The sequence below is a fragment of the Phyllostomus hastatus genome, unplaced genomic scaffold, assembly GCF_019186645.2.
Source record: "Phyllostomus hastatus isolate PE091 unplaced genomic scaffold, TTU_PhHast_1.1 phas_contig_86, whole genome shotgun sequence".
NCBI classification, from domain to species: domain Eukaryota; kingdom Metazoa; phylum Chordata; class Mammalia; order Chiroptera; family Phyllostomidae; genus Phyllostomus; species Phyllostomus hastatus.
The window spans coordinates 34,248,218-34,274,163 of record NW_025333977.1 but is presented as its reverse complement, the minus strand read 5'-3'; the positions used below and the strand labels follow the sequence as shown (position 1 = coordinate 34,274,163).

The 25,946-nt window shown below is 42.8% G+C and overlaps 1 protein-coding gene across 7 annotated transcripts in view; it reads left to right on the top strand.

Moving 5' to 3' along the window:
* The window catches only part of DGKG (diacylglycerol kinase gamma), a 191,480-nt gene extending 166,761 nt beyond the window's left edge, over positions 1-24,719 (top strand). For 4 of the 7 annotated variants that reach the window (XR_006787179.1, XR_006787181.1, XR_006787180.1 and 1 more), the window contains 3 exons: positions 2,211-2,271; positions 11,547-13,888; positions 23,514-24,719. Coding sequence is in view for 1 of the 7 variants with exons in the window: in XM_045851421.1 (XP_045707377.1) it covers positions 2,211-2,271; positions 11,547-11,645 (160 nt within the window). In the remaining 6 variants the exon portion in view is untranslated. Of the gene's footprint in view, positions 1-2,210; positions 2,272-11,546; positions 14,511-15,573; positions 15,644-23,513 lie in introns of those variants that run through there. The other 3 variants (XR_006787177.1, XR_006787178.1, XM_045851421.1) reach the window with 3 other exon arrangements.
* The last annotated feature ends 1,227 nt before the right edge of the window (positions 24,720-25,946 follow it).

The following is a 25,946-nucleotide window of genomic DNA, read 5'->3' as shown; positions in this document are numbered from 1 at the left end:
TGGATTTGAATGCGGGAAGCACGGTTGGGGTTGGGGTTGGGGTTAGTGGTGGGGGTGGGGGTGGGGGAAGTAGAAGCTTGGTGACACTTATAAAGAAGGTCTTTCTTTGGAGACCATTTCCCAAACTGGATATAATGCCATCATCCAGAACATGAACTAGGGGGACCGCTACCACCAGATTGCTGTTATCATAGAATGAACTGGTGAAATTCTCTAAACAGGACTCCTGAGACTCCTTGCCTTTTTAATCTTTACAAATTAAAACGCTAGATGTATGCCAGAGGGCACACTCTGACAACAACCAGGTTTTCTGCTCTGCTCTTTTTTGGATAATGGCCTTAGTAACACTATTTCCTATATGTCTTTGTAGCACTAAACCATCCACATCAGGAAACCCATCCTAACTGGGTAAGAGGATGATGACTCTCAGGGTGTGGACCACACAGGTCAGCCACTGCAGGCTCCTAGAAGAGAAGGAGCCTAAAGGAGAGGGTCCTCTGGTTTCAGATGCTTCTGTTTCATCAGTGCAACTAGTCAGATTCTTCTCCACCTGATTATTTCAGAAGTCTTTATTCCTTTCCCTTTCCCATTCAGTTTCTACAGATCAAATCTATTAGCATGCCTTGGGGATCTCCTAGAGGGGACCACAGCATGCAGGTTTTCCAAAGTTACTTGACCACAGACCCCTTTTCTCCCAGAACCTCTTGGGCAAGTGACCTCAGAGCAAATTTAGGGAAACTGCTCTTCACACGCCCCTGCATCCCTCAGAATGATCCCCTAAGCTTGTTTCCTGATATCTCTTTGCTGAAGGTCTATCCCACTAACCCCTTTTCTTCATTCTTTCTCTATAGCTTCTCTGTCTTTTTTATTACTCCCCCAAAGCTTTGCTCCTCTTTCTCTCTGGGCTGCTGCTGGGCTGGGGCCCCTGTTTTCCAGATTAATCTCTGTACTCCGTTCCCCATCCAGTCTCCATGACCCTGACACTGAGTAGGCCTAGTCAGCTATACTTCTAAGCTGTAACTTAAATAGATCACAGAGAATGTAACACCTTGATCCTGGGAGAGTCAAAAAACAGCCCTCTAAAAGAGGGAGGGATTTATCTTCCTATTCAGTAGACCCGTTGCCAAATTGAAACAGAGGGGGTGAGCCGGGAGCCTCATCCTCCTGGGCATTTTCCAGATTCTCTCCCCAGCCCCTAAAACAAAAATCCACTCTCTCCTCTTATTATTTTTTCTGTTATTAGGTTTATTGTTTTTTATCATTAAATATCCCAGGGTCAGTCAGAGAATCATCTGCATTAAAACACAACTTGCCTCCTTCGTTTTGTAATTTCAAAAACAAGGCAGTTGCCAGGTGAGGGCTTCCTGGCCAGTGGGGAGGATCTGTCCCCCTGCTCACCTAGACCAGAGGCTTCTGAAAGGACCAGCCTTTTCTCCTAAAGCTAATGTAGCACCAATTCACAATTCTTCAGCCAAAGAGAGTAAGAAGACCTGTGTCTCCTTTTAACAGTCCGTACGCCAAATAAGCTTTGTCCCAAGCAAGAAAGGAACACTTTCTCTTCTCTCCTCCTGCCAATGGGGACAATATTCCCAATGACCTTATTTCCCAGCTAAGCCAAGTCCACGGTTCATGCAACCATAGAGTGTAGTGTTGTTCAAGAGATAAAAGAGGGAATGGTTAGGATCTGGGGCAAGACACACACACCTGAGCTGTCTCTTACACAGGTTAGAGACATTACATCATTGATATGGTGCAAACCCTCACACAACATGGAAACCAGGACTTTTCCCACTTCATAACCTTCCCCATTTCAAAGTGAAGTTTCTGGTACCATCTGCACACCTTCCGGCTGATTGCTGGACTGAGGGTCCGCTCGGCAGTAGTGCTGCCATACCTGTTGGCCACTCTATCCCAGGCTTCTGTGGACTTCTCTGCTCACCCAGGAGAGTGTTCCTCAGAGTAGGGTCTGAGAACCAAAGCAACAGAATCACCCATAGCACTTAATCAAAATGCAGACTCCTGGACCTGGTGAGTCAGTATCTTTGAGGTGGGTTCAGGAATCTGTTTTTAACAACCCCCCAGGAGAGCCCTGGAGAACTACTCCTAGCTGGGCAGATAAGGTCTTCCCACTTCTGTCTCCCTGGAAGGGACAACCCTGATTCTCTGACTCCAAGAAGCTCACTGTGTTATCTTGGTTCTTGGGGTTCCAGGACAAACAAGCTGCTGCCAATGCAAGTGGATGGAGAGCCCTGGATGCAGCCACCTTGCACAGTAAGTTTGCCAATCTTTGAGCTGAGGGAGGGTAGCTTTATTTGGGGTCCTTTTGGAGCACTGACTTAATATGAAATTGCTGAATCCCAGAGTAGCACAAGCTTTGAGGAATCATCTATTGTAGCCCCTCTTCCACTTCATTCATCCACCCATTCTTTTACCTGCCAAGCTTTCATTGAATATGTGCTATGTGCCAAGCACTGTAAGGCACCAGTTCCAAAACTGAATGAGACGTGGACCCCTCTTCAAAGAGCTCTCAATTCTTCTGAGACTTCATCTACAATATCCTTGAGAGCCTCAGCTTGAATCATTGCAGTGGCAGGAAACCTACCATTCCAAAAGGAAGACTGTTCTGCTGATGAACAAGTCTAATTGTTAGGAAGGGCTTCTTTATATATAATTGGGATCTGCACACTTAACCTACAACTTCCAACCAGTCACCCGTGAGAGTTTCTGGGGGAGAATTCCCACAGTGCATGGACACAGTCACCCTGGGTTCACCACAGCTCTGAGGACCTATCTGAAAAACTCCACTGAAAGAGGAACCACATGAGTTATCTATTTTGTTTATGGTGTTCACCCAGCACCTACTGTGCCTGCTTTTTTGATAGTTGTGCAGTAATACTTGTTGAACAGTGAACAAAGGACTGAACAAATGAACAAATGTAAACAAAAGGGACATCCTAACTCCCTGACTCATCATACCTATGATACCTATGTCTATCATACCTATGTTAGCTCTCCACTTAGCACTACTACAGGAGACACGCATCCTGTCTTCTCACTTGCTTCTCTGTTAGACACCCAGCTAGAAACTCTGTGGTGAAGAGAGACCATTGTCCTGGTGTTCAGGGCACAGGGTGCTCATGAGAATATTACATTAGCAATATTCTCTATACTATCTTCAGTGTACAGATCTCAAAAGACAAAAGTAATGTTTCTAAGCTTTCTCGCCCTGGTGGAGTATTCGGATACCTCAAAAACCTGCTATTCTGAGCCCTTCAGAGAACATCAAGTGGTCTTCTACATGAAAAGGGTCTCCATGAGATTTTAGTGGGCCTAAACTGCAGGTGTATTTCTATGAACTCTTTGTTCCATGTAACTTCTACAGAGCATAGAACTGGCTCCTAGGGACAGAGTGTGGTGATGGCATCTTCCATAAAAAGCAGACATTTTTCTGAAAAATATTACCTCAATCTCATGTTTCTACAAAGACTAAGAAAAAGAAAACACACTATACCAAAAACTAATGACATCTTACCACCTTGTTAGAATTAGAACAGATGGGGGAAATGTCTACACTTATAATTTCGATGGAGCCAAATTGAGAAAAATCTATCCAAGCTCCTCCTGTCTCAAAAAAAAAAAAACATTAAAGCCTGGAAGACATCAAACCCTGTCCCACCTGGTTCAGTGAAAACTGGGTTATCACTCCCCTAAACCCAAGCACTGGTTTTTGAAATAGTCAAATACTTCTCCAAGCCCTACCTCCACTCTCTCTCCATGCCACTCTTCAGAGACTACAGTGCACTATGAAAAACATCGTGACCCAATGAGTTTATGGTATGCAGTCCATGGAAACCCATACGTAAAGGTATATTAGTCTGCTCAGGCTGCCATAACAAAGTACCAGAGACGGGGTGGCTTACACAACAGAAATTTATTTTTTCACAGTTCTGGAGGCTGGAAGTTCAATTCCAAGGGCCTGGCAGGGTTGCTTTCTGGGGAGGCCTTTCTTCCTTACGTGCAGACAGCCACCTTCTCACTGTTTCCCCTCATGGTCCTTTCTCTGTAAACATGCGCTTCTGGTGCCCTCCTCTTCTTGTAAGGACACCAGTGCTATTGGATTAGAGTCTTACCTTTATGACTCGTTTAACTTTAATTACCTCTTTAAAGGTCCTAGCTCCAAACACAGTCACATGGGCAGTTAGGGCTTCTACATAGAAATGGGAGGGGGACAGACACCATTCAGTCCATAACAGAAGGTAAGAGAAAGCCATTCTTAAAACTTACAAGAATTAAAACAGAAGTACACTTACTGAAACATTTTCCCGAAGGTGCACAGAAGTGGTTCGGAATAAAAAGATTAATGGTGGGACGTCACAGCACAAGAGAACTTTTGGCAACAATTGAAATTAGCTAAACTAACATGAAGCTTTAAAAAACTGTTAAATACACTTATACAAATGAATGTAAATGGCAAAAATCATTCTTTGCAAAAGAAGATACATAGTGTAAACATTAGTAGCCTGGATCCCAAATTTAAGGTTCTATTAACTAAGGCTGAAAGCATTTAGGAGACATTGTTGAAGGACTAGTAAAAATATGCTAAATTTTTCATTGTATCTTTTTATTTTAATAATTAATTAAAAGTATTACTCAGAAAAAAATTTAATAACTAAATAGTTACTTAGTGAAACTAAAAACAAGGCATACACCTTTCAAATCTGGGAGAATTTAAAATGTATGAACCTTATCAGTGTAGCAAAAACAAAAAGCAAATGACTAGTAAACATATGAAAATTTTTAAAGATTTTATTTATTTATTTTTAGAGAGAAGGGAAGGGAGGAAGAAAGACAGGGAGAGAAACATCAATGTGTGGTTGCTTCTCGTGCATCCCCCTACTGGGGACCTGGCCTGCAACCTAGGCATGTGCCCTGACTGGGAATCGAACCCGTGAACCCTTTGGTTTACAGGCCTGCACTCAATCCACTGAGCCACACCAGCCAGGGTACATCTAAAATTTTTTGAAGTTTGATGAAAAGGTTAAAACTAAAGAGATCAATAATGACAAAAATTTAGTCCCTTAATAAAGGTTTGAGTCCCTTAATAAATAACAGTAATCTCATATTGGGTTAAAATCTAATGACATTCTTCTTATAAGAAATATACCTAAAACAAAAGAACATTTATATCTATTTATTGTATCCTTTATCAAGGATAGATAATTTGAAAGAAATAAATGATATTGTTAATTATATTAATTTTAGAAAAGTTAACCTTCCAACATGCCAAAAGCATACAGTGGAATAAAAAGTTCATTTTTATTTGATAAAAAGTACACTCAAATATGAGATGTAATGGTCATAAAATTTTAGATATTTAATAACAATCAAAATATATAGTGTGAAAAACAGTATCAATATATATTCTGAAGAAAAAATTGATATATCAGAAAAAGTTGATAGCAATACAGGAGTGAGAGGCTTTAAAATATTTGTTTCTGCCTTTGAAGTTGAGTAGCAAAAAAATAAATGACATAAAACTTGGATGAAATAATTCAATAACTTATAAACAAATTAATAGATCATAAACTAGTTTACAAAAAATCTATATAAAATCCAGAGGCAGAAATTACAAAGGTTATTTTATTTCACCATGAGGCAATAAAACTAGAAATAATAGATTAAGTGAATAAACAAACAAAATTTAATTACTCAGAGACTTTAAAATTTTCTAAAGAACAATAGGTTCAAGAGATCAAAACCACCATTACTGACTATTTAAAAAATAATAAAAATTAGAAGCCTCCATTCAAAACAGAGAATATAGCTTAAATTGTATTTGGAGGTATATTCAGAGTCTCATATGCATCCATCATTTTTCATTTTAAAAAGATAAAAAAAAGTAATAATAAAATCCAAAATTAGAACAAGACTAAAACAAACTTAGAAGAAGCAGAGTGAAGAAAATAATGTAGAAGTAGAAATTAAATAATTAAAAAACAAGAAAATATAGATCTAGTTTTTTAAACATGTCAAATGTTTGAAAATCTAATTTCAAAAAGAGAAAATCAATGATCATAGATAGTAAAGTATAAAAAATATACAATAAGTGTAATAAAGATACACATATAAACATAGTAATTGTTTTATTTAATTTCAATACATTACATAATAAGAAAGATATAAAAATAAAGGAAGACTTAAAGACTTAACAAATATAAAAAAAAAATTTGAATTTAGAAACATGTTTCTAAGTAAAGATCCCAAACAAAATCCAATTGTTTTTTAACTTAAAAAAAAATAATGCAATAGCTAAGGCATTTAATGAAAGAACTATGAGGAAGGGCTTCCCACAAGATATTAAAACAGCTATAAAGCCACAACAGTTGGCACAGTATTGTATAGATAAATCAACAGTACAGAAGAGGGCCCTAGGAGACCCTAGCACATAAAAACTAATGAAGGGAAAAAGGATGATCATAAACTAATTTGAAAGGAATGGACTGTTTTAACATATGCTATCCAAGAAATTGCCTGTTTGAGAAAATGTCATTATATACCAACTTCTCACCTCAAACTATACTCCAGAAACAAAACAGAAAAACTCCAATTCTATTAAAGAATTAAATGTTACTATCTAGGAGGAAAATATAGGTGACTATAATCACACTGTGAGCAAGGACTTTCTAAAAAGGAAAATGTGACATAGTTGACTATTAACAACTTTAAGTCTCTACAAGTCAAGAATCAATATACATCTTTCAAAGGCTAAGGACCAGATGTGTCCAATAGCGATCTCAACAAGCAGGTTAATTCCCATAATGTACGCTGAGCTCTTAGAAACCAGCAGGAGAAATACTAGGAATGCAGCTGTGAATAGACAAGTCACAGAAGAAATGCCATGGGCTAGTAAACCTATGAAATAATATTTAATATAAAAATTTAAGAAAAAGGGGGAGAAAGAATTTCAAATTAAAGTAGTGAGAGATCCCTGCCGTGTTTCACTTACCAAATTAGCACAATTTGTTTCTGTTTTAAAGATACTGTAATATTCACTGTTGTCAGGGGTGTGGGGAGGCAGGCCCATCAACCAGTGAGACCAGAGGGTGAACTGATACAGCTCTTCTGGGAAGCATTTGGAGCCATGTATCAAGAAGATCCTTGCAAACATTAATATACATCAATCCAGTTCATTTACCTTGAAGTTGTTCAAATACTTCTTGGTATTTATTCTAAATAAAACACAGGTTACAAGAAATACAGGAACCAATGTATAAAAATGTCAATTTCTATATTATTCATAATAACAAAAAAATTGGAAATTACCTAAAAGCCCAACATTTATGGAAAGAGTTAGATCAGCTGTGAGATTCCTCAAATGGAATAACTTCCAGCCCCTGAAAATTATATTTAATGTATTTTAATAATATTAGAAATGTTTGCAAAATAATGTTAAGTGAAAATATTTGATTTCAACGTTATTAAAAACATAGAAGCACAGAAACAAACTAGAAAAAACATACCAAAAAGTTAATAGCAATTCCGTTAAGATGATTTTTAAATTTTTCCCATAATTTCTTTTTTTTCTGGACAAAAAAAAATGTATTGTTGTTCAAGTACAATTGTCTCCATTTTCACCCCCCCCACACCCTACCCATCCCCCACCCTTGAACCTATCCTCTTTGGCTTTGTCCACATGTCCTTTATACATGCTCCTTGATGGCCCTCCCCCTATTATCCCTCTCCCCACTCCTCTCTGGCTACTGTGAGTTTGTTCTTTTATCCATAATTTCTAAATTCTCAAAGATGAGCATATATTTGTTTATTAGGATACATGTATAAAAATATACATAACTTAAACAATCGCCTTGTGCTTACAGCACTGTAAGATGATCTCTCATGCTTTAACATCACAGTGAGGCGGCATCACCTGAACCTTGAAATTAAGAATCTTCTTCCAGAGTTAAAGGTAGTACAATCCCAAAATTAGAAAGATTCTACTTGTCTAGTTCAGTGATTCCCAAAGTTGAGTATGCATTTGAATAACCTGGAGAGCTTCTAAAACACAGCTTGCTGGTTTTCCTGTGTAGTGGGCCTGGATGCCTGAGAATCTGCGTTTCTGACAAGTTCCCAGGAAATGCTGATGCTGCTGATCTGGGGGCCACACTGAGAACAGATCATTTTGTTGAACTTCCTGATTTATCGATAAATGCCAGACTTCTGCTCCACCGCTAGCAAAGCCCAATTGTCCAGCTACATTTGAGAGCTTCTGATGGCAGGAAACACTCTTATGAAGCAGGGCACCCTAGGGTCTTGGAGCACCCAGAAATAGCTAAGCCCTGAGAGACTGAGCGAACTCCTCTCTCCTCCCCAAGGCTCCCTTTAGGCAGGAATAGTTCCTTGACTTTTTAAAATGTCACAAAGACGAGTTGAGACCTTTCAGGGTGGCCTTTCTATTTATCTCTAAGTGAAGCTGGGGCAGGCTTGGGTGCTTCCCTGATGATCAGGGAAGGGCCTGCACTTGCAGTTATTGGCCATATTGCTGGGCGTGATGCGAATTATTTGCCCTGAGAGGACGACGTTCAGGAATAAGTCGCTCAGTTTATTGCTTTTCTCGAGGTAATAAAAATGTGATGATTTCCAGAAGACGGCCCCCCAAACAAAGTCAACTCCCAGCACTAGTTAAATTTTAAAATTTACTCCATTTTAAAGGGGGCATTATATGCTGCAGTCGTTTTGTGAATGTTGAGCTATCACACAAGAGTCTACTGCATCACTTTTCTGTATAATAGAGCAGAGAACTAAGAACATGGGGCTACTGTCCCTAGTGCTTGTCAGATGTTGTAAATATTATGACAGGTGTTTAAGAAAATCACAGAGACTTTAGTTAATTGCCTGACCTGCCCAATTACCAGAGAAATTTGAGTTCTAACTACAGAAACATGAATGCTCTCTTTCCATCAGGGGTTTAAAAGTCAGGTTTAGCCACGTCCAGCTGTCTTCTAAAATGAGATCTTCGCTATTTAACTACACTAGCTCCTCCCAATATGGGGATGAGGGGGTAAGGGACTGACATCTCTTTAACTCCAAAAAAGTATATGATCTCTTATTTCTTGCCTTCAGTGTGTATATGTATAGTCAACTCTCAGTTATCTGTATTACTAGACTCATAAGCCATATCAAAATCTCATGTTATCCAGGATCTCCAAACTCCTACCCTATCAAGGCCTTCATCAAAATTGCTGATAAACCAAATGAGAGGGAGTTGAGTTTCACTTCCTCCTCTTTGCCCTGGAGGTGCTAACAAGTGAATAAACAGCTGGGCTAGAGGGAGAAAAAGGAGAAGCCAGGGTCTCCTATCATCTAAAAAAAATGGGCTCCATCAGCGGGAAATGTAGGCAATGCACCAGCTGCCACTCTGCCCTGAGCATAGCCATTCCCCAATGCCGGGACGTTCTCTCTCTCTTCTTGGTGTGCTAACCAGTTAGTACGTGCATAGCGTGTGCTCTGAATAAGCACTGCACTGGCTGAGGGAATACCAAAGTGAAGAAGACAAAGTGCTTCCCCTCAGGGGACTGGTGCGCTGAGGGAGTAAGAGAAGGCTTACCACAAGGAAGTGTGCCACAAATTGCTGGCATCAGAGAATGCTAAACTACATGCCACAGAGAAGTGCTGTCAGAGTTCCATGTCTGTGCCTCCCTTCCATAAATTCTGGAATAAATATAATGTCCATAATAAGGCACATGACACAAAATGGTGCTTGGTATGTTCTTGGTTTCTTCCCTGGTGACTACCACAAAACAGAAGGATGGACTCCCCTTCTAGATCTCCAGGCTGGTGGGAACCAACATCAAAGTCATTTTCAGCTCCCATCATTCAGGAATTCTCTACATCTTTTGGTCCCACCCTTTCCTTTCCATATCCTGGGCCCTTGTAAGCCTGGCTTGCAGGAGCACCCCTCTTGGCCAGAGTCTCCCCCATTTCCAGTTCACCCTGGCAACACCTGTTGAATAATTTCCCTCAAACTCTTTTATCATGTTATTCTCCAGCTTAAAAAGTTGTCATGGTTCCCCATGACATCATATTAAATCCCTGAAAGCTCTATGCCAACTGCCTCCCCTGTATCCCCAACCTCATTTCCCATCCCTGCTCCCCACTCAACCAGTTCATACGCAGGCCCTCTACCCAGTGCCTTCTCTTTCTCTTGTCAGCAACACATTTCCTTCCTTCCCTTTCAGATCTTAAAATTCTTCCTCAAATACTCCATTCAGACTCTTCTCATTCCTTACCTAACTTCTTTTTGACACCACTTGGTTTATGCTGCATTAATGTAAACATGTAGATGGGTCTCCCCGATAGTTCTTGTGTTGCTTTCTGTGGTCACACTGTCCTTTTCAGGTATGTATAAAAACCACAAGAATGGGCTCATAGATTCTCCTCCAATGTAAGACAACAATTATTTAACTGTTACTTTACATTTTACATTTTACAATGGGCTTTCATTGACAATCTATCATTAGATCTTCACAACAAATTTGTGAGAAAAACAGGACAAATATCCTCATATTACAGTTGACGAGATCTGGTTTTGAAGGTTGAAGGATTTTTCCAAAGACTGGGAAATCTTTGAGATCTGGGACCCAAACCCAGGTCTTTGAACCCTAAGTGCCTCTTGTTTCCACATCATCTTTCTACACTCTGAACACACGTCATACTTGATAAATGTTGTCGATAGACTAATAATGCAGGTTATTGGTGTGGCAATGTCACCAGGCCACGTGCAAACAGGGATTAAGCATTTTGAAGCCATGCCCTGGGGATAAGATTGGGAAGAAAGGCAAAAATGAGAACTCACCAGTGTCTTTCACTTCAAATTGACTTAAAGTTTACAGGAGAAAATACTCATAAAACCTGAAAGTTAAAAAAGAAAAATAGAAAGGAAAGCAGAAAAGAAACACGCACACTTTTAAAAGAAAGTCAGGTCTTTCCTGGAAGGCACAGAAAAGAGGAAAGACCTAAGAGACTCACTTGGAAACTCTCCAGATGATGATGCTAGAGTCGGAGGTCAGACAGGAAGTCAACTTTGAGCTACTGGTTGACATCTTGGCACTGCCTAAGCAGGAATGGCTAGGAGCAGTGGAAGCTGGGAATCTGAAGAACTGGGCCCTGGCTGTTCTGCCCCACTCGGTGTGACCTTAGGCCTCTATCCTGCAGAGGGATTGAATGAGATGGGCCCTGAGGTCTTCTCCGGCTGTGACATTCTGAAAGTCTATGAATAGCAAGGATACAAGACAGGTGCGAGCTGATTACCACGTGGGAAGCTCACACCTGTCTGTCCCCAGTGTTTCCGCCCCTCACTTCCAGCAGTGCCAAACGCCAGGCCTGATCAGGATCCAGTTGCCAATTCTGAAGTTGTTCAAGGACAGTCGTCCTTCTGCACAGGGCTCCTTCCAACCCGAAGCTGGCCTTCCTTCCTCTCTGAGACTCATTCTCCCACAGGCCACTGGGCTTTGTGTGCCACTAATTCATTTCTGCCTCTTTGCTTTTAGATTAAAATTACTCACAAGAACCAAGCACCCATGATGATGGGACCTCCCCAGAAGAGCAGCTTCTTTTCGCTGAGGAGGAAGAGCCGTTCAAAAGACTAAACTGTGTGCTGATTGCCACTTAAACCAAGAGAGAAAACAAGAAACTGTAACACACACACACAAACATACAAATACACACACTCTCCTCTCTAACCAGTGGAAATGAAGCCACCCTTTAGGAGGAAATCTTCACCCTGCCATGCATTCTCTCTATTTCAATGACGGACATACCCCAACAGAGCCAGTGACAGCAGAACATTTTGAATGGATGTAGGGCCCACCAGGGTATGGTTGGCTCATGCAGCAACCCCCCCCGCCCCCACTCCCAGAAGGCCTTGAGTGAGACTTTCTGAGATTGAAGGAAAAACCCCCCTTTCTTCCCACCAGCCCTGTAAGTTTCCTCATGGACACTCGCAAGGAGCGGGCTGCAGGTTTCCTGCCCATGGTGAGATCGGATGTGGCCAAGGGAATGAGCTCCTGTTCCAGACAACTTACACAAAGGTCCCTCTGTAATGAGACAAACGGCCTCCGACACTCAGAACATAACCCTTGGCAGAGCCCAGCCAGTGCACGTTGGTTTCTTGGTTGTCCTTCGAGCGGCAGCTTCTCCCTGAACCTGCTGAGGAGGCAGAAAGGCTGTGGAAAGCTGTGTTTCCATTCTTGGTTCTCTGCGCTGTCAGTGGGCACTTGTTATTTCCCGAAGCCTTCTCCTTCTCCTGGTGGCTGTGTTTGTTTAGAGACGGCTCCAAGAGCCCCCAGAGCTGCCTGCACAGGACACCTTAAATGTGGTATTTATTTTCTTAGTTCTGTGAACACCTGGGAGGGAAAGCAGAGAAACTGGGATTTATTTTTCAAATTGGTGTCATAATATTGTGTAAAAAAAGGGAAGAAAAAAACACCCCCAGCTTCTTTCTTTTTCAAGCCAAAGCGTGTTTCCTGTTTGAGTTCCAAGTCCTGGTGGCAGTGTATTCCCGAAGGCAGAGAGTCAGGAGGGAAGGGCCGTTTGCTGAGGAGACCAGTAGACAAACCATCGGGAGGTTCCTCTCTGCCCCCACCTCTTTGCACCTAGCACTCCCAGAGTATGACCTGAAGCCCCTTCTGATGGTCTTATGTGTGTGTACATATATGTAGCATATATATTTATAAATATAAATATTTATTTACTAATGGACTTTTCCCGATTGAAAAAAAAAGTACATAGTATAAGAACAGAAAATGGGAAAGATAAAGTTTTTACTCCCTCATTCCACCATTTCCATGTCAAGACACATTGCCCCATGGTGGCTGTGAGATTTAAGGAAAATGAAAGTAGCTTTGTATCACAGAGACACTGAGAGTTTCTGTTCTGGATCCTCAAAACAACCATGAAATAGATGCTGGGCAGGATTTATTCTCCCATTTGTCAGATAAGGAAACTGAGTCTCACGAAAGTTAGTTAAGAGACTTGTCCATCGTATCTTGGCTAATGTGGTTTGGGAAAGGTGCCATCTAAGATATTCAGTAGAGAAAATAACCCACACTCCTTGGAATAGAGTCATTTCTGGTCGCTGAGAAATTACTCCACTTGGATCCAGGTTGCCAGGGGAGAATGAATGTGCAACACATGTGTGGATGGGACAAGCCCCCGTGAGAAAATGAGGCCTTGTGATGCTTCCCAGAGATTCTCTCTGGCCTGAACTGGTAAGAAGTTGGTCTGGGGTTGAAGGCAATGGACAGATCATCGCATTCTCCACTTATCACCTCATTGTGGTCATCAGAGACTCTCAGTATGGAAACAACCCTGGCTGCTGGGATAACCTCAGTGGAGAGTCACAAAAGGACTGAGGTACCTTCTGCAAGGTACTTCCAGCCAGTACCCAGAGGGGTCTCAGCAGAGTTCAGTGGGCTTCATTCAGCAGGTGCCAGCATGTCCTTCCTTTCCCGAGGGCCAGTGCCTATGGAGCTTCTTTGGTAGGAGAAACATTTGCCTCAACACTTTTGCTCTCCCAGGCCTCCACACTGTCTGAGATTTCTCAAGGGGAAACCTGGGCCCACTGGACATTGTTCCACTGAGCTTCCTCTAATCTCCTTGCACTGGGTCAGGAGCTTTGCACAAGGAAGGGGAAATTAAGATTGTGTGTACAAATTGATTCTAACTGTGAAGGAAGCAGTCTTCTAGGACCATGTAGGACAGACATTGAGGACCATCCTGCTGAACCTAACAGTGCAGAACACTCGGCAAGGAGAAGACCGGGCCACCCGAAGAATCTCCTGAGTGATGGCATCCATGATGATGGGACCAACAAGCTCCAGAATGACAACAGGTACTATCTTGGAAGCCACTTGGTTCTGACACAGAGGTTCGGGTTTGGGATCACTTACTCTAAGGCACTTACAGAAGTTTTGCATGTGTTTCTGCCCTGATCCCCCAACATTGAGGCTGTTAACACTCGGCACTATGAACAGATGAAACTGATTCTCAAAGATTCACAAGGCAGAGACTGGCCCTCTGCCCCCTCTACTGTAGTGCATGGGACTTACAATGTTGCTTAAGGGACATGTCCCAAGTCTTCCTTAGAGCCAGAGTGTAACAAACTTGGGTGGAATTGCACTTCCAACTTGGTAATTTCAGTAAGCCTAATGTTGTTTATTCTCACCTTGCAATTCATCCCTTACCTACTGTGACTGTGGTTTCTTACTAGAGAGTAACTCATCAGAGTGGACCTCACAGCAACCTTTGAGTTTGGCAGAGAAGGTATTATTATCATCCCAATCCTGACAATGAGGAAAGCAAGGCTTACAGAGGTTTAGTAACTTCTCAAAGTCACACAGGCAGTCAGGGGAGGATCCAGTCCTTATTCCTCATCTTATTCTGATTCTGGCCATGCCACAGACATGTTCTCACCTGCCCCCGTGCTTCTACCCCACTGGCAATAAAAAGAATAAAACAGGAAATCTTTGACACATTGTGTTGTCCCTGGACTAATGGGCTAGGAGTTGTGCCTCATTACAGCTTGGTCTTTGTGGGTTTCCTTCATTGAGTTGAGAATTAAGATAGACTTAGTAGGATGATTATATTTCAGGTCAGAGACCAGATCCTCTCAAAAGAGTTCTTTCCACAGATGGAAAAGATATGTTAAAATTGCCAAATAAATTAGGAAATACTTGGCAGAACCTGGAAGAGCCTCCAGACTGGCGTTACATAACATACATATACATTATACATATGCACATTATATAAGGTAACATAGTACTTAATGTGCTGTATATATTATGTAAATTGCATATTTGTGAGTAATCATGATAAATATAGAGACACACTAATCACTTTTTTACACATACTCGGTGACAGATTAGGAAGTTTCTTTGCCAGAGAGTCTTAAAACTTACTCTCTCCTGCTGCTTTGGTTCCAGCTCCTGCCAAAAATAATTGCATCAACTTTTCCCATCTCTATCCCCCTTTCCTGCTGGCCAAAGCTCTCAGTTACCTCCTGTCCCAGCTAGTACCTTCTGTGGAACACTACCACAAATTGGGATCCATAAAAATAGAATCATGGGATGGGAGGATCTAGACTCCCAGATTCCCTGTCGCAGGCCTACTCCTCAGCACTTGCAGGCAGGTGGGTGCGTCGCGCTAATGCTAAAGGAAGAGAGGAGGGGGGAAGGGGAGGGAGGAAGAGTCTACCAACCCTCCAAGCAAGGAAACTTCGGAGTGTTTCTTTGCCACCAGTTCCAGGACCCAGTGATAATCTATCAGGAAGTTATTTCAAACAGCATATCTGAAATCATGTTTATTTAAAAGGTGTTTCACAAAATACTAGTAACCATGAAATGTTCCATGAAAAAAAGAGGCCTGTGGTCCAGTACTCGATCTCCTTCTAGGAGTTGCATAGAGAGGCTTAACTCGAAGAACCCGCAGTAAAGAACCAGAGAGGCCTTTATTTGCCTGCCAACATCGACAGATTAGAAACCCTGGCTTAAGCCCACCACTTCTTCTTTTTGTTTTCAGGAAAGAAGGGAATGTGCAAGTAGCCATCCTCTGCAACAACACTCCAAAAAGCACTTTTCTAGGATGGAAAGTCTTCATTCTTAAGACACTCTTTCTTATTTCTTCTATGTGATTAACTACTTTTAAAAAAGATTTTAGTTATTTCTTTTTAAAGAGAGGGGGAGGGAGGGAGAAAGAGAAAAACATCAATGTCTGAGAGATATGTCAATAGGTTGCCTCTCGTGTGCCCTCACCAGGAATCAAACCTGTGACCCTTCGGTTCACAGGCTGGCACTCAGTCCACACAAGCCAGGGATGATTATTTGACTACTTTTATTGTTCCCATGTTCCCATTGTTCTACATGTCTTCAAGCAAGAACCAAAGACTGTCCCCTGAATGGGGAAGGGATTAGGAGAAAATTCAGGAGAAAACATGAGAGCTGCCAGGGGTCAGACTTCTGTGTGGTTCCACAGAACAGCACTAGGTTTAAAGAGCACAGTTGTAAAGAGGTCTATTTTTATTCAGTTTAATGACTGCTCTTAGCCCTGACCTAAAAGGAAAGTGCTGCCTTGTGGGGGAATGAACAGCCACCAGCTCTTGTAGGGAGAGCCTTGACCCAGCTGGGTGGGAAACAAGCAGTGGTTGATCTACCTTGTCCAAAAAGCTGTTGAAGTATTTTTGTAGGTATTAATGTTAAATCAATAGGTTTATTATTTCCTCTTGGACAACATACCTCCGTGTCTCTTGTCTGAAAGAGTGAAAAGTGACTCCCAGAGAGCTTTCTGGGTCAGTGGGCGCTGACCAGTTAAACCACACTCACACACACACACGGAAGGACTGGTCAGACTCGTTGGTACCCTCGAGGGGAGCCAGTGGCAGTGATCTCTCCGTGGCAGCTGTAAGAATTAAAGGCATGAGTTCATGGATTAAGAACAAAAGAAATTTTGCCTTTTATCGGGGTCCACATTAGTAGTTTGGACTTCTTCTCCTAGTCATAAATACCAGACCTGCATCTGACTTGCAACAACAATAAGAAATAAACTATCCACATCTCAAATATCCATCAAGTTTCAGATTAAAAAAAGAGAAAGAGAAACAGGACTGTACAGAATTTCACGTGGAGCCGTCATTGTTAGCTCACCGGACAGTCCACCATGTTGGAGTGCATCGTTCAACTTTCCACTACAAAGAGAAAACAGGAAGGGGAGATGGCAAAGGGAATTCCCACTTATTATTTATTGGGTGCAAGACACCTTGTCTAGGTCTTTTTATGTGCTATCCCATTTAATCCTTAGAGTAGCCTATGATGTAGTCATTGTACTTGTTTCACAGCTAAGGAATTAGTATACAGAAAGGTGAAGTACTTTGTCCAAGGTCAGACAGATAGCAAGTGATAGCGCTGGGACTTGACATGGATCTGACATCAAAATGTATGCTTTTCTACTATATGTTGGTGCCTTTAACATTCTTAAATACTAATCCCCCCCACTACTATCATCCTGGGTAAGATTAGATAGCATTGACCAATTGATCTCCTACCTGGTCAACCCCTGTCTAGCCATCTAATCATGTTCCTACTTAAGCATTTCCAGTGCTTGTCCACATTTGAGCTCAACAACCTCCATGGACAGCTGGGTCCCAGTACCTCATTCTTGCAATCAAGTTGGCAGCCATCCCTTAATCAATGTTTCAGATGCTAGCTGAACGGGACTCATTTCCCGAGGCCTACATAATAGATTTTCTATTTAACTCCGTGAGTGGGAGAGCAGCAAGCACCCTTCTCAGACTTAAATGCCATGGTCAGCAGTGACTGGCCTGCTTGGGGAAGGAGGGCTAGGGTTGGGGAAGGGAGCCTCCAGCAAGAAGGGTTTGCATGTGATCCTCATTAGTGATAGGCGTGGGCTGGGCCATCTGTGTTCCACAGGAGAACAGAATGGCAGGCGGCCTTTCAGATGCCAAGAGATGCTATCTAATGGGAAGATCCAGAAAGCTCAAAAAACAGAGAGGAATTTTCCTCATGGGTATCTCTGTGGGAAACCAAAGACACAAAACCAAAGGTTCGTGGAAATTAGCTACTTAACTTGTGGGGTATTCCACTGTTGCTACCACTTCATTCTTCACATCCATGGTGCAGGATGGCAAGCAGAGCCCTACAGCCTCACCTGCTAACTAAACTGCCTTAGGCAGAGCCCACGGTAAATGTATGTTACCCTGAAATTTGTGGATGCAGTGGCAGGTGCACTACAGCAAGGCTTCAGAGTTTGCAATTAAACCTTTAAGTCTCCCAGGGGTCAGGAAACACTGCAAATAGAAGACACCATTTAATTGGATGCTCAATGCAGATTCTAGAGAAGTAATCAGAAAACGTGGAGGACTGCTCTAAAGAGGTCAAATCAGGAAAATGCAATTTGGAAGTAAAGAGGATAACATCAAACCCAGCATCTAACGTGTAGTAGATAATAAGTAAATATTTGTTCAATGAAGTAATACTTATAGTGAATATAGTGGGTATCTGTCCTTCTACCCTGGAATAGATAAGGGAAGGGGGGGTGGGGGAGTGGAGATGAAAGCTTTTTAACTAACAACTCAGGAACTTGAAACCACAGGATGTAGAGGGAGCTCATGGGGGCCTCTAACTACCCAGACATCTGTTGAGTGATGGATACAGCTAAATATGGATCATCAGAGGGCTTTCTAGGTCACATGGAGGGCAGTTTCATGATTCAGAAAATATGAAGTTCAACTTGGACAGAAAGACAGAAATATTTGCATTCTACTTCTTAGAGATCAAGTCAGAATTAACAAAGAATAAAAAAAAAACAGCACAGAGGTGGAGTTACAACACAGTAAGAGATCCACATAATAAGATACAGGCTCATGAGATGAAAGAGATAGAGAACTGGGTTTTTTTGGCAGGTTTATTTGGGCAAGGGAGATGAGGATGGGCACTATGGTCCAAAAATGGAAGAAAGGACTGAGAAAACGTTTGTTTGTTTTTTAAGCTTAAAGTTGAGTTAACGGGAAAATGAAAATGTCCAAGCATTGATGAAATTATTATTAAATAACAACTATCATTTATTGTCCAGTCCAAAGACTATTACTTTTACAAGCACTTCTAAACTTCACAAGGACCTGATGAAGTTGGTGCTATGTAGTTCCCCCTTTGACAAACAAGGAAACTGAGAAACAGAGCGAACCTCAGGTAGCCGATCCAGGATTTAGATCTGCCACCGTCTGCCTTCAAACTCCACGCTCATGCGTGTAGTGCCATCACTGATTGCTCTGAGCTGCAAGTACGGTGACAGGGATTTACCAAAGCCAGTCCCCCGTGCATGACTTACTTCCCTCTCAAACTGAAAATCCAGGCCTCTCTCCTTCCACAGAGCAGAAGCGGCAAATACCATTCATTTGCACGCAGAGGCACGCTGAGGAGGAGCAGATCTGGGCAGCAGAAGGCCCACGCACAGCTTACCCACCGCCCTTTTGTTAGGTCTTCTCTCCAAGGCACCAGCTTGGCCATATCCTAAGACATTACTCAGAGAATAGACAGCCAGCAATAAACACCTACCAACCAACTCTACCAGACTAGAGTATTCACGTAATATAAAAGGTCATATGAAAAGATACACAGACTATATTAAAGATCAGGAGCAGTGAAATGAGGTCAGGCAGTCACACATCCAATTTAGTAACTGATATCTAAAGGTGGAATGGAGATTCGGAGTGCCCTTTTAAAAATCCGTGAGATGGATCACAATTTGCTGCTTCTAGCATAATGCAAAAAAAAATGAACTTTTTCCTTTCCAAAAAAATTCTTTGTAGAATGAAATCTTACTAAGAATTACAAGATGAGGGATAATAAAATGGTCATTTCTTTTTACTTTAGTACAAAAGGAAAGGAATTTATAAACCTCACAATATAAGTGTCAATCCAGAAAAAAAGTCCAGAAAGGTAGTATTTTCTGCTGAAGGGTGAGACAACAGTATTTTCAGTTATTAATGAATTTTATTTTTGTCCCCTTTTTTTTAAGAAAACTGGTACCAATTGGTTACCAGAAAATGGCATGATCTTCAAAAAAAGAAAATATTTCCTGGTGAATATTTCCTCTCTCCCCAACATTCTTGAGGTAAAAGGATTAAGAACTAGATCGTTTAGCTTAGCGAACCCAACTGCAGGGAGGGTTTTAATAATAGAGGGTGTCACTGAATTGTTATTTAGGGTTTACTATCATCATAGTCTGCTATTGTCAGGCATTAAGGTAATAATAATAAACCTAAGAGGATTAAGCAATTTCCACCTCCCATTCCCTCCCTGTCAGCCTTCTAAAGCTTCCCATCCCCCCACTCCCCAGTTAAATATACTTCCTGGAATTAGAACATCTGGGAATAATTTCTTTTATTATGAAATGTTTAAACATACGGAAAAGTAGAGCCATGAGTATAATGTGTTATCATTTTGCCGTATTTATTTTATCTTTTCTTTCACCAAAATATTTTGACGTGAATTACAGATGTCATGACATACATCTCACACCAAAATATCACACGCACATCATTATGGGGGATCCTTTCTTAAGTGTCGAAGTGTGTGTGTGCCCTCCACATTTCTGGAACAAGATTTCAGGGTGTTGTGTCTATATGAGCTCAGTCATTTCTCAACTGACTGAATCATTTACAAAAGAAAGAGGAACCTGAGGAAGGGTTTGGCCATATTCAAAATATTCAAAATCTTCCTGATTGATCTGGAAAGAGGAAGGTAAACAGCACATTAACTAAATTCTCAAAAGACACTAAGTTGGGAAGTGCTACAAGCACTAATGATGCCAGAGAGAAAATGCAAAGCACTTGAAGGAGTCAGAAATTTACCTGAACAATGCGTGTTATTTTTGAAATAAAATTTGTTTAAAACATTAGCAGTTACAGAAAGACTGGAAACAGTATGATTTGGGGCAGGTCAAACAGGGAAGCCTCATGTCTACATGTTCATTTAATCATATAAAAGATCATTATCACTGTTGCCCCCATATGTGAAGAATATGAAGCTAGACTGGGGGAGGGGGGAGCTACTGAGACGTACAGACAGAGCCTCCCCCCCACTAGGGCATAACAGAACTGGAAGTGTGTCAACACCCAAGAGAACGTCTGGCTCACTTACGCAGGGTGAGATTTTACTTTCAATAGGCAAAGTATTCGGGAGGCAGGCATCATTCTACTTGCTCTGTGCTTTGCTGCTGTGGCCAAGGCAAGCTGACTGCAGATGTTCCGGACAAGATAGAAGGCAAGGTGTTGGTTGGTTTGCTTGCAAATTCTGCTGACTCGGTGATTCTGCCAAACAAAAGGGAAGCAGGTAAAATGAGTGACCGCAGTTTCCAGAATATTCAACCTGTTTTCTGTTCAAGAACAACTTAGCTGGTGGCAACAAATGGAAATCAAGACCTGACACTCAACCATGGCCTGATTCCCAGCCTGTGGCTGGCAGATCTAACTGAGCACCCATCTGGCTTCCCACACATAAAGAGGAAAAGCTTTCTTAACCATGTTTCTTAGTGCACATCTGCATACCCTGACTCATGAAATACCCCACCCCAGCCTCCCTTCCCCCACAGCATGGCATTCATAAGACCACGCATCACCCTCTCCTTTCTTGACATTGCTGCCATGAGGATGAACGTCTTTGTTAATTAATATGGAAATGAAAATTGTTTTCACCATCCTGAGAGTAGGAATTTGTTTTCTTCCCAAAGCGCCCCCTCTTTGGAAGAGCACAGTCTCTTCTGAGCTCCCTCCTCCAGCCTAACCCTTGGCCCTGAAGCCCAGGATCTGCTGATGGGCGTGAAAACACATGAGCTCACTGGAGCTTATGTAAGAGCTGCTGGCAGCCCTTCCAGGGAGATGGATGGCAGCCGGGGCTCACCACACTCTCATTGCCTTGTCTAGGCAATAAGATTTCTCTTTTCTCTACCTCCTCAGAAGAGGGAGGCTTACTTGTACTGCAATGCCTTAGTCATTTGTAGCGGGGAGTCAAGGAAGCACAGTGTTCCCTCCTATATCCCAGTGATTAAACCTAGCACAGCTTCCTGATGGGTGAAAATAAGTTTTCAAAAGACCAATTTACTTACACGTGTTGAACCCCCTTTATGGTGTCACTGCCCCTTGTCTCAGCTCTTTGGATCACCCCAGAGGAGCAATGAGAGAAATAAAATGGGACCCGAGGACAGAAGCCTCCTTGATGTCTCGGAGGCCTCCAGCTCAAATGTGCCTCCTGAGACATTTGTGAACAGGGTCTAGGGCAGAGAGAGATGAAATAGGTGGGAATTCCCATCTCCCTTCCAGAGGAAGAATGAAGGCAAGTCATGCCGGAAGTCGATCCTGCCTTCCCCAGACTCCACTTTCTTGAAGGCAGAAAGAAACCTTTGGGCTCTGTACTCAGGAAGCTCAAAAGAAGTGAAGAGACAGAGAAAATGAGGGAAGGTCATGCTCTCAAGAGGAGAGGGAAGGTTAAAGGTCAGAATTTGGTTTTCCTCCATCTACTGGGGAGACGGGAGGCCCCACGAGGCCCTTTGCAGTAAGGCTCTTCTCTGCTGCCTCAGTTACTCCAGGCCTGGGCGGCTGGAGCCAGCGCCAGAGAAGATTGGGGTCTGAGTCTGTGCCCGTTCTCGCTGTCCTTCCTGAGCTTCACAGACCACGGCCCAAGGGCGCTTCCTGCCCACACAGCATCGGGTCGGAAAGTGCACTCCTCACCCTCTGCTCGGCCCTGCACAGCTTCTCCCGTGGGGCCAGCTCTGCTTCCCATCCTAACACCAATTAGCAACAGACACCCGGGCAAGTCATACTATATCTCAGTTTTCCAACATGTAAGCAATTATTTACTTACTCAGTAGTAAGTATTTTGTTGTTAAACAATGTCTGTGTACCAGGCACTGTCCCCTAACTGCACATGGTTCAATGCAGTCCTCTTACTTCTCCATCTTTTCCCATCACATCCTGCTCTTCTTAGCCTCCACCCACCCGCAGTGCCTGCTTCTTTCACTTTTTCTCCTTTTATTCTCACACTGTTTCTCTCCCCCCTCCCATGATTCTATTTTTAGAGTGTTCACACATAAAATCAGAGCACTAGAGGGATCTTAAGGGGACATCTGCCCACTCTGTTATCTCTAGGCAAGTCTGTGCTTAAAAGGTCCTAGAAAGATCAGAGGACCTTGTTCACGGCCCAATTTCAGGATTCATTCAAGTGTCTCACAACTTCTCCCTTCAACAAATTATCCTTAATGTCTAACTCAAACTCCTCTGTTCAATACTACTCTTCTTTTTTCTTTACCTCTGAGTCACATCTCAGGCATAAAGTACCTTCATTGGGAAGCTTAACCCAAATGACATAGTTGAACATCCAGATCATAAGGATGTTAGTTTCCATGTAAAAACAGCAGAACCAGAAACCAAGAAGAGACAGAGGCCATAGAAGTTAAGAAGATTTCGTTTCTGTAAAATCAGCCGAAACAGAACAAGTAAGCATAACCGTCAGACTCACAATTCTGATAGAACTATTTCAATTAACGTGAAAAGCCCATTAAGCAGGGAGTTCTGGAATCACAGGCCAGTCTTGTTGGAAAGGCCCTTCTTTAGATGTCGGGTCCAATCTTGCACACAGAGTTGGGATCCAGCGTAGCCTAATGTCTGCACTCTGACGATTGTGGTTGAATAATGAATGGTGGCCAGTCAGCATTGGTTCCTATGTCAGCATGTACAGAATTCCTTCCCAAAGCCATTCCCCCAGACCCCTGGGCCAGGTCTACACACTGGGACAGTACCTGGCGCTCCGGATATTGCCCTTTTTGATCTGTGGGAACTGGCCAAGGCAGCTTACAATTATGACAGAGGCCTTGTGTCTAGGGACTAAGCCACATGGCAAGGAGGCAGGTTTCACAACATGTGGCGTTTTATTTGTTTATTCCTTCCCTAGATAGCAAGAGGCAGGAGACTGAACGGAAAAGAAGAGGATCCTACAGCAAGTTGCTGACCCAGCTGACAGCACAGCTGCCCTCTTCCATAGAATGGGAAGAAGAACCTTTTGTGCCTGTCTGTACCATTGTCCTCAATGCTCGGTAGATATCTCAGAGAAGTTGTTGTTGCTAGCAAGTAATCAGAATTCCAAGAAGCCACCAGTGAAGGGGGTTCTTATGAATGCTTTTCTCTCTCTGCAGAAAACAAGTAAGACCCCACTATCTTGGAAAAGTCTGACAAATGTTCCCTAGAGGCTGCTGAGGAAGGGAGCCATTCCACATTCCATTATGGTATGAGGAATGAAGAAACTTTCCTGGGAAACAAGAGCAACACGGGGAGTAGGCTACAGCCTGACTCAGCCACGTGACCTTGGACATGTCCTTTAGCCTTGTGAGATCTTTCTTGATCTACCAAACAAGGAGGCTCTAAAGACCCTCCCACTTCAGTGATTTTGCCTTCACCTGGGGCAAATGCTGTGGCCATTGGAGAGACAGCAGGGTCCTTGTTCTCATGCATCTTCCCCATCCTGCTGACCCAGGAGGGCTACTGCCAGCCCTCCTTCTGAGAATCGATCTTCCCTCTTGAGGACTGATCATGCTTAGAAATCAACTGCTTTGGGGCGGCCAACATGGAAAAAAAAAAAAAAACACTGCAAGGAATCTCTTTGATAAGCCCTCCTCCTTATACACACACTTGCACACACATATACAGACACACACACACTCAACTCCTGAAGTGTGAGCATTTTCCCTTCTGTGTATCAAATCTATTTTACCCATTGTAACTGGCAGTGTGTTTGGAGGGAATTCAATCCCACTAATGGAAAAGCACTGCTTCCTTTTAGGGAACTTAGCTAAACCTCAGTGTTTGGAGTGACCCTGGACAGAAGCTGAAGCTACAGGTTGTACGTAACACACCTCAACGGCGGCCCATAAATGTAAGCTCTACCAGCTGAGACTGAGGCAGTAACTACTTAGTGCAGTGCCAGGGTCCTTCCCTCCTTGCTTGTCCACCTCCACTGCCTCCCCCACCCATAGACATGTGTTCCATAATGGTTGCCTGCTCCAGCCTGCCCGTCTGCCTGCATAGAGTGCCGTGGACTTGTTCTGTAATGCACTGTGTATATATATATGTCTGTCCTGACTGTAGTTTTACTGCAAATAAAAATGACAGCAGCTGGCTGACCTCTGACCTCCTGGTGGTTTCTTTTCATGCCTTTGCTTGAGGAATCCAGATTGTCTGATCCACCACAGAGCACTGAAGACATGCAGGCTCCTTAGACTATTCTGTAACCTTTCCACAGTTGCCCACTGCCAGGGAGGTTCCACTGATAATCCAGAACTGGGAAGAATTGAAACTCTCTGTTGCCACTTCCCTGGTGTTGAACCAAGGAGAAAGGAGGCCAAAAAATCCTATTAAATAACCCCTTGCTAAACACTGTATGCATATACACACACATATATATGTCCATATATTCTTACTGACATCTGAAAACTCTCCAGTGAAGTGGTTAGCATCTTATAGGTGAGAAAACAAAGGCACAGACATGATAATTAACTTGCTCAACAAGTAATACAGTAAGTAACTCAGTTCTGTCTCATACCCCAACATGCATGCTCTCTCCCCTAAACTAGTGTTTCTCCAAGCGTGACCCATGGACTGTTTACATTAGAAACATCTGAAGTCCAGCCCTGACCGGTATGATTGGGTTAGGCGTCACATCATCCTGCAAACTCAAGTGTCGCCAGTTCAATTCCTAGTCAGAGCACATGCTTGGGTTGCTGGCCATGTCCCCGGGGTGGGGGTGTGCAAAAAGCAACCCACGGATTTTTTTCTCACACATCTCTCCCTCTCGTTCTCTTTCCCTTCCCCTCTCTCTAAAAATAAATAAATAAAATATTTGGGGTGCAGGGAGAGAAACACCTGAGGTGCCGATGCCTAGGTCCCACTCAGAACTCCTAAATCAGGATCTCTGAGAGTGCAACCCTGCCATCTGATATTTTATGCTCACAAAAGTTTGAGAACCACTACACACACCGCACTGGAGGGCAGGGACTCTGGAGGGCAGAGTCAAGCTCGGGCTTTAGAAGCTTTAGAACAACTCAGAAACTGGAGCCTGTAGAAGAGCAACCTGAGACAGAAGAGACCTGGAGAGGATGATGGTCTGGGATGAAAAAGCAAATAGAATAAGTGAAGCCGTGGACTTCATATCAGAGCTGGCTGGCCCCTTTCCCCAGAATTTAGACCCCAGCAACAAGTCTATTATCTGGCCTCAGGCTGAGGTTTTCCTGAGCCTAGCATTCAAGGTCACACCTGGGTGGGGCTAGGCAAGGAGGTGTGGGCTCAGCTGCCTCAGGGACGGCGGCCTGCAAGGGGGCAGCAGCCCTGGGAG